At 38.2% G+C, this 9,562-nt stretch overlaps 1 protein-coding gene across 1 annotated transcript; it reads right to left on the reverse strand.

Annotated features, from left to right (window-relative positions):
* Window positions 1-1,255: 1,255 nt before the first annotated feature.
* LOC115419673 (protein transport protein Sec61 subunit alpha-like 1) lies at window positions 1,256-6,644 on the reverse strand. Its single transcript, XM_030134606.1, has 12 exons — window positions 6,507-6,644; window positions 5,650-5,717; window positions 5,490-5,555; window positions 5,309-5,387; window positions 4,931-5,062; window positions 4,662-4,771; window positions 4,058-4,211; window positions 3,798-3,958; window positions 2,927-3,124; window positions 2,565-2,756; window positions 2,399-2,475; window positions 1,256-2,307 (listed from the first exon to the last, which is right to left on the reverse strand). The coding sequence occupies exons 1-12, from the start codon at window positions 6,511-6,513 to the stop codon at window positions 2,121-2,123; spliced, it is 1,431 nt and encodes a 476-aa protein (XP_029990466.1). The 5' UTR covers window positions 6,514-6,644; the 3' UTR covers window positions 1,256-2,120.
* Window positions 6,645-9,562: the final 2,918 nt, after the last annotated feature.

Genomic DNA, 9,562 nt, shown 5'->3' on the forward strand with positions numbered 1-9,562 from the left:
ACCTGTAAATCTATGACAAACATGTTGACTGTATTTTTGAGAAATGGCGCATCCACGGAAGACCTGGAACTACTTTTGGTGACTTCCAAATTACTTTTTTTCGTCTACATGTAACCTTTGATTATTATTTATCAGTATTTACTATATTATTATCCTCTACATTTTGTATATTTCAGTGAAAATCAAGTACTTTCCTTTATTTAATTTTCTGATTATGTAGATGTTCATAAAAGCACAGAGATAATTCAAGACATATCAATAAAGAGAAAACTGGGGGGAAAAAAGTTACTTCAAGCAAAATTGATGCGTCTACGGTTAGTCATTTGTCAAACTAGGTGGGTTTTAGTGGTGAATCAATGTTGCAGAAGTTTATGGTGGTTCCACTTTCACACCAGAACCTCTTCATGTCCAAATGAGTGCTATCTGATGAAGACGAAAGACTGAGGAACTACATTTTACCACATGGATGTAACTGTATTTATAGAACTGTCTATGGTTCAACAGTTATTAAATATTTTAGATTTGTAGATGCTTCATAGATGGGTTAGTAAAGGTTTTACGAGTCTTCCATTAGGAAAATAAATCCAAAATGTACTCCCATTTGTCTTTTCAGTATCAGTTTAGAAACTAAAAACAAATCCAAGAAGAGGGCAACACTTCAAAGTGTCAAGGTACACTGTATAATAGGATTTCAATTAGTTTATATACATTTTTTCCCCCTGAGTTTTAGGTTTGGGGGGCTATGTCTGTCATCTAGCTCTCATCCAAATTTGTTCACACATGGTATGTAAAAATCAGTGATGTCACAGTTTAAAATGTTTTGTGAAAATGTGTCGGGAGGGGGAAAAAATTTGCTTTTTACTGATTTGTATTGATCACCCAAGTATCATCTATAAGTGTGGCTTTCCTTTTAATGAATGCCTATTCATTTGAGACCCAATAAACCTAAAAAACAATTTAAGTGAAAACCTACAAAAGATATTTTCCATTTTCAGATAACCCATTCAGGAGATAAACACTTCCACATCTATTACGTGATTACACATTAATACACAATACTTTTTAAGACATATAAAGTAGTTGGTTTGTTATGAGCCTTTTTTCTTTAAAAGATGTGTTTTTAAAAGTAAAATCCTGCGATCAGTAAAAGTATCACCATTGTGTCACAAAGGTATTGCACTCTACTTTCCATAATTATGTATCCTGTTGTCATCACAAGGCAGGAGAGATAATAAAAATTAAAACACATTCCAAGTGTGTTGGAAAAAATCCTGTTTTTTTTAATAACAGTTATGTATTGTTACATAAAGTAAAAACCAATGACACCCCCTTTTTCCCCTATCAAACCCACCCTAATCCCAACCATCTCGGCAGTTTTGTGCAGCGATTCAGTTTGGAGTAAAAGAGCATGACGACACAAACACTTTTCCTTTAGGACCCAGAGACAGAGGACAAGCACTGTGCCCTGTATAAGACCAGAGTGGATATAAACAGTCCATTTTAAAATATCAGAGCAAAGGTAAATGAAAACCACCGTCAGCTGGTCTGACATGACCAGAAACTTTATCAGGAGGACAAGCATATTTTATTCATACTTTTCATACCTGCTATAGGCCACTAGAAACCTCAAGCATGATTACTACCCGTGACGAACATAAACCTTCTTGAAACTCTCCTGAATTGTCCAGGCACAGTGCTTTCAGCTTGAAATCAATGCTAACATATAGTCACTGTCTTAGTGTTCCTTGTATATTTTCTCTGAATAATGCCTGAGGTGCATTAAGTCAAAGACAACACCTCACACTTAAGTGCTTTAGGCATTCATCTGATAAGACAGTCAGTGGAGACTTAGGCAGCCTGAAGAGATGGGGAATATGCATTGGAATAAAAGGACTTATAGACACAATACTATGCTCAACCCTGGGAGTATCCAAAATGGCTGCCTGTGCAGTGATGCACGAGAGTTGTGGTGGAAAAAAGAAGTGGCAGAGAAAATTTAAAAAAAAAAAACAAACATCTATCCCAGCTGCAAAATGTACTGATTGTGTGCATTTAAAAAAAAATGCTAAATAAAACAACTTATATGGGGTGGATGTCTTGTGTCTGATGGCTGGTATTTTCTAGAAAAGCAGTGCTCCCATGCTGCCCACTTCGCTCTGCTCCTTCACAAAGATCTCAAAGTACTGATAGATGATGGTCACAGCCAAGAGGATTCCTGTTCCTGAACCAATGGCACCCAAGAAATCAGCCATGACAGACAGCCCTCCTATACAGAGGCCACCGAAGGCAGCAGCTGTGGGGATGTACCTGCAAATAGAAAAGATTTTAATGATGAATATTCTGGAAGAGTACTTTCATTTGTAGTACAGCTGAGACCATCAACAGGTTCACATTGTACCTGTTAAGTTCATGCACCATGGAGGTCTCCCTGTGTCCTCTCATCACCATCTGCTGCTCCTTCAGCTGCTTCGCCACCTGAGATACATAGAATATTTTGAGTGGAAATTTCCTCATAGAGATGTGACTTAGTAGAAAGGGTACAGTTTGTTCAAATAATGACTTACGTCTTTGGCAGAAGATCCTGACACCTCAATCCAGGTCTTTGAGAAGAAGGCACAAGAGCCGAGCATGAAGACAATGTAGATCACAGCGTGAACTGGGTCATCCAAAACAGAACTAAATGACTCTGGAGGCGAAAGGTAGTAGCAGAGACCCCCCACTGGGTAGGCACGAGCTGGTCCACCACTGGAGGTGTCCTAGAGAAGAACACATTAGAATTTGAGGATTAAAATGCATAGATGTACATAATAATTTAAGTCAGAGCCTAGTTGTCATCACTAAATAAATAAGTTTATAATACTGTTGTTCTGTGAACATCTTGTAAAGGCTGATTCCACTGGAGCCAAATCTTCCTTGCTGTACTTACAGACCAGGTTCCCAGGAGGTTGACCAAGAAGTTGCCGCTAAAACGTGTTGAAAGCATCTGGGAAATGACGTAAAGATTGGAGACCAGCGCAGACTGCAGGATGATGGGGATGTTGGAGGTGTAGAACAGTTTGATGGGGTAGGTGTTGTACTGACCACGGTAGCGTGCTGATTTGATGGGCAGGTCCACTCTGAAGCCCTGTGGAGGTAATAAAGTGAACCATCAGCATGCAGGTATTTGGAAAAAACAAACATACATTTCAGATAGAGAGAACCCTTTAGCATTATTAAAGGAGCAAACACAATAACTATATGAAGCACTGGGGAAAAAATGTTTACAAGAGGAGAAAAGGATGATTAAAAAAAGGAGACAAAAATTATATTAAGAAGACTATAAAAAGATATAATGAGCAGGTTTTCTGGTTTCAGTGAGTTTAATTTAAGACTTTCAAGTACATTATCAATTAAATTTAAGACCCATTTAAGTCATCGTTCTGGAGCCAAATATTGGTAATGTCCTCCAAATTTGAATACAAAACAACACTGGATGGTGGCTTTTATGGCACCTTTACATCCCATGTGACTATAAAGCCTTTATAACCAAGCTTTATAAGTTCCTAATTAGAGGATTAAATTAAATAAAAGGTTTAAATTATATTATGTTCAACAGGCTTTAACCAAGCACCAAATCCAATTGATTTAAAAACCTGTCAAAATGAATTAAAAGTAAATTTTCAAGATGTAATTATTGAATTTTACACTTTTCTGGGACCTGCATAAAACCTGTAAACCCTCTCTTCTACCTCAACTGAAAGAGATTTCACATTTGTTAAAAAACACATGTCTGATTTCAGATGATGCTTTTAACTCACCTGGAAATATATGACTACTGCAAACACAAAGACTGTGGCAATGAGGTTCATGAGGTTAGGCAGGTTCTGCCTGTAGAAGGCTTCTCTCAGAGCACGCACTTTGTCTGTGCGGGTAGCCAGCAGATGGAAGAGAGCAATGATGGCTCCCTCAAACTCAGTTCCTGAAAAACATACAGGAATCAGTTATTCACTGTAATAAAGTTGGAATGTTCACCTCCTTGCAGTCACTTAAAAAGCATTTGTTTATTCAGTGCTGTTACCTCTGCCTGTGTTCACAGTGGTGGGGCTGAAGGCTTTCCAAACGATTGTCTCACAAATGTTGGTTGCAATAAAGAGAGAGATACCAGAACCCAAACCGTAGCCTTTCTGCAGCAGTTCATCCAGCAGCAAGACAATCAGACCAGCAACAAAGAGCTGCAGAAACAAACCAAAGGCTTGCATTAATTCAGGAAGATAAATAGCTGTCTGACACAACTGTGCACAACACAAGGTCAGTCACAGTTATGCAAATACAGGTTAAACACATGTCTTGTAGATAATTGCTGTAAAGAATTTTTTTTTAATTTTTTTTAAAATCAGGGAGTAACTGTTGGGAAAAATGTAATCACAGAATACTGTTGTTAACTATTAGGAGGCCACAGGAAATAATATAATCATAATAAAACACATCGCTGACTGCAATCACTGTATCCAAAGCTAGACACAGAGCAACAGCATTAAAATTAAATTCAGAGATGCAGTACTGAGGTTGTATGTAAAAAAAAAAAAACACTATTCCTGCAAAAGTAAGAGTATGAAAAATACCATTTATGAATTATTTTACCTACAAAACATTACTATACAGAAGTGGTAGTGATTATTAACCTGGATGATGATCAGCAAACATATCCCAGCACCCATCTCTGAGGGGTCTCCATACATGCCAGTCATAACGTATACAATGGCCTGTCCGATGGTAATGATCATTCCAAACACTGCAAGAAGAGATGAGTGATTTCATTAAATTTCTCTTACAGAGAAAGCTGCAACAGAAGTGATGCTCCTATAAGGGAGTCTGAGATTCAATGTAAAGAAAACCAAGACTTCAAAGATTGGTGACTAAAAAGAGCATCAGCTGTGAGTGCAAGACTTGCATTTCTGTGCTCCATTGAAGAGGGCTCTGTCTTTGGGAGTATCTCCCACCTCAATGATCTTGGCACCTGCCAGCAGCTGCATAATGAGGCCTGAGGTGACAATGGGTGAGATACCCAGCTCCATCAGAGTACCTAGAGAGCAAGGTTGAGAGCATTAATGTTATAGACATCCTAATTTAGTCAAACATAAGCAGCAATACTGAAAACAATGTATAAAAGCCTGTGAATGTTGACCTTTGACAACTCACTTCTGATAACAGATTGCGTCAGAGGTAAGTTGTGATAACAAGACATGAATTTTATTATTTCTGCTCTTTGGAGAACTAAAGGCAATAAAGGACTCTAATTAAGCCTGTGCTGTGTATAAAATGCAAGTACCTCTGTTGGAAGCCAGAATTACTCTCATCCAGTAGAAGGGATCTGCTGAATCTGACGACATGATGCCAAATAGCGGAATCTGTAAAATTAAGAAAAGAGAAGGTTACAATAACAGAACCATCTCTGTTACACTCCACAGTATTTAATGGTTCTCATGGTTCACAAATCAGCAGACACTGACCTGGCAGCACACCAGAAAGATGAATAGTGTGATGGCAGTCCATAGTACCTTTTCCCTAAACTGAATCTGTAAGGATGGAAAAAAAGAATTGCATGTCATTCATTTTATTCATTTTCACAGACACAAATAACTCAACTGTTCATATATGTTGAACACATACCTTTCTTTCAGGTTTCTGGATTTCTGGCAGGACTGCACAGAACGGCTTGATGACCTCCAAAAATTTAACTGCAGACACAGAGAAGCAGGTAAAAAAACGCTGTAACATTGCAGTCACACTTGTCTTCAATAGCACTCACACTTTCTGCAACATGTTTACAATCTGGACTGTCTGAGCTCAGTCTACACGTTAGCTTAGATGCTACGTCATCATTAAAACAGCAGCCAACAAAGCCCAATACGATAGGCTAGTCGTGGAAATTAATGTGACTAACGAATTAGAAGCGTGTCTGACTGAGGTCACCATTACCCCCTGCGGATGTAGATCTGGAGGTTTTAATCAGCTGTGCCAATCACTGAAATTGACTTTGGCAACAGGTAATTAACCAGCTGCTATTAAAGTCTTAGCATACACATTATCTGACTTATTTTAGCATTGCAAAGTTATTAAATTGGTGTGATAAAGTGGTGAATAACCTTACTCTATCTATTTATTGCAGTAAAAATCTATGATGGGTCTTTCATTCAGCTAACTAGCATTAGCATGCTGCTAGTTCCCGTGTAATCACAGAAGCGATGAGCTATCACCTGAAATCAGAAAGCTGATATTAAGGACAGACAAAAGGTTAAAAATCCATCTGCAACACGTCTTCATTCATACTGGATTACCCCGAAATGGAATTTTACTCGAAATTTCAATTTAGCCCTCGTTGTAAGCTAGGCACCTAGCGTTAACCTACCCAAGGTTAGCTAATTAGCATGCCGACGTTTTCGTCCAATATTGTTCTGCTATCAAGAACACAGCAGATGTTTTAAGCTGCCATTAACAAGTGTATTCAAAAAAAGAAAGCAACATACTTCCCATGGTGTCCTAAGGCCGACTCCTGCCGTGTGTGTGGTATCGGTTTAAGTGTTGAGTGGAGTCAATGTGGCTCCATCAGCCGCTCCGTAAGAAGAAGAGAGAGCACAGCTAGAGACACGTCACCAGAGCAGCCGCTAACACACGTCACTGCTCCGACACATGCAGCTCCGTCACCGTTAGCCGTGAAGCCTTCACCATGTCAGCAACACAGAGCAGGTGTCCCCACCGGCCACACATTCACCTCATACAAATTATCCAACAAAAACCCTTCACTCAGAGAACGTATTTTGTTGTCATTTTTTTTGAAAAAAAAAAAAAGATTTATAACGTCATCCCCGTAAAGCTGGGGTCTCCCATCCACCAGATGGCGCCATTGTCCAGACTGAACCTTTAAAACAGTGCCCACACACACACACACACACACACACACACACACACACACACACACACACGCCTCCAATTAAGCCCCTCCCACTCATGAATTGTCTATGCGTTGACTTTAGACTGTATGGAATGATTTTATACCTGAAACTGTCTTATTTTTTAATAACTAGAAGTCTTAAAGCTTGGACCATCAGACGCTTTATCAAATGTTTATTATTATTATTATTATTATTATTATTATTATTATTATTATTATTATTATTAATATTAGTAGTAGTAGTAGTAGTTGTAGTTGTTGTAGTTTATTTCGAGCACATAGAATCATCAGATAACAAATAATCATACAACATGGTCAAAAAAAGAAATCAATACAATACAATTAACTGCTTAGTAGATGAGAAAAATCCACTTGTTCAGTATTTTTTTTTTTTTTTAGCAATAAGCATGAATATTGGTTTGACATTAATATTTTATTATTGAAAAATCATTTACTTCTGTGACGGTTTATGAGGGGAGGTAAATGCATTATTACTAAATACTGAGGGGGGCGTTATCCCCTAAAATATAATCCAAAACTATACACCCATGTACATATATGCAAACCCACTCGTTTTGGTCACCTCTGAAAAATAAAACGAATCATTTATGATGACAGTGTGGTTGCAGAGAGTCAGTGACAGTGTTTCCCATTTCCTGTGACATTTGAATACATTTGTTTTTCTGTCACTTTGAGGGGTCACTTCAGTTCATTTTATTGCCACACAAACCAAACGCCACTACAGCAAATCGTTTTTCAGCTTTTTCTAAGTGGTCATTTTGTGGTTGACCACTAGGGCTCAGCATTGTTCCAGTCATGATGTATTGCCAAACTCTATGTTCATGATAGTTTTGTAAGCATTATAGACTTTAAAGTTGACTTTTAGCTGGTGAAAGTAGAAAAACATATTCATATAATACAGATATAAATATGATACACTGATACAACATTTCATTCAGTGAGACGCCTTTATCAATGGTGATTATAGGCCAGTGGGCGGCTCTCAGTGGTGGTGGCACAATTAGCCACTGACCCATACTGAAGACATGACATGTGATTGGAGTCTTCAGCCATCTGTACATCTCATCAGTCGAAACAAACACTTTGGCCTAAATTTCTTCTATCACCTATTGTGTTCAGCAGCGTGTGCGCGCACGCACACACACACACACACACACACACACACACACACACACATAGTAGAAGAGGAGGATGGTTGAGAGGCTGCTCATCTGCTCTCTGATAAAGAGATATTTGTTCCTGTGGTTACATAATGACCACAGAGCTGTGAGCTAACACAGAGGTGAGGACAAGCAAACACCACACAGCACCCCTCCAGCCTCTGGTCTTTTCACAGAGTGTTGAACTCTCTGGTATATTCAGCATCTACTGTACAATGTTTCCTGTCACTCATAAGTAAACTGTGGTCGTGTCAGACTCTAATATGTTGTTATGGGTCATGTCTTACAGAAAATTTACCACTAAAATCTTCAGGCCGTGAGTGATTCTAAAAGTACACCAGGTGAAATCAGTCCCACTCAGCCCCAGATAATGCAAATACCTTGTGACACTGAACATCTTATCTTTTCAGACAGGAGGGAAATGCATGCAAATAAAACACGACAATCTATTTAACTTCGGAAATGTACACTCATCTACTGTAAACCTGCACCTGTTGAGGACATTAGTCTGTCTGTAACCTTCAATCACATAAACACACATGTTTTAGAGCTCAATACAAGGAACTCCCATGGAAATAGTCCTGGCCCACGCTATTTACATTATGAATTTGCATGAGGGCGAACAAACTAAAAAGGCGTGTGGTTTCAACTTCTGATATGCTGCACTTTTACAGATAAATGTACAGCTGATTTTACTCTTTAAAAGAAATAAGTATGCCCTTCATTCTAAATGTAATTTAGCTGGTAAGTAAAGACTGACATTTGAGAGAAAAGTTAATGAGGAGATTATTTTAATGTCGAAGTGTTGGCAGAAAAGCTGTGCATTTAATCAAGTCTCAAGAAGAAGCATTGTTCTGTGAAGGTGACCTGAGGAGCCCCCAGGCAACGTCATTAAAACTGAAATGTTGAAAACTGTTACAATACTCTGACTAATCATCACTCTGATTATAACTAGAGGCAAGCACAGATGATCAGCACAGATAGTTCCTTTTACAGACTATATGTAACAGCAGAAGCAGCACTATCAGTGAGTTTAAGGGAATAAAACAAAATAAAATGAAACAGAATACAATAAAACTGAATAGAAAAAAACTGAATAGAATAGAATAGAATAGAATAGAATAGAAACAATAATTAAAGTAAAATAAAATACAATACAATAATACAAGTGGTGCCAGGCACAACAAACCCCGCCCCTCACATGTATTGTAGCTTATTTTGGCATCGATCCAGCTGATGTCATCATGTCTATGCATGTGCTGATGTCAGCATACAGTAGATATAGACAAATTTCACCCATTATAAATAAATGGGGGGAAGAAAAGATTTTAAAAATTCATTAAAAATTTGAACTTCGACGTATACTTTTCCCAAAATGTAATCACATCTATTCTGGGTCACTGGCAATCTATAAACCCAGTTTGGTATGAATTAAACCAATAGTTTTGCT

This window comes from Sphaeramia orbicularis, chromosome 5 (genome assembly GCF_902148855.1).
Source record: "Sphaeramia orbicularis chromosome 5, fSphaOr1.1, whole genome shotgun sequence".
Lineage (NCBI taxonomy): Eukaryota > Metazoa > Chordata > Actinopteri > Kurtiformes > Apogonidae > Sphaeramia > Sphaeramia orbicularis.

What these genes read in the sequence shown, in the direction of transcription:
- LOC115419673 (XM_030134606.1), bottom strand. An exon ending in CTTCAATGGAGCACAGAAAT is followed by an intron (nt 4,772 to 4,930) that starts GCAAGTCTTGCA and finishes CTCTTCTTGCAG; the next exon opens with TGTTTGGAATGATCATTACC. An exon ending in CACTGTGAACACAGGCAGAG is followed by an intron (nt 3,959 to 4,057) that starts GTAACAGCACTG and finishes TATGTTTTTCAG; the next exon opens with GAACTGAGTTTGAGGGAGCC.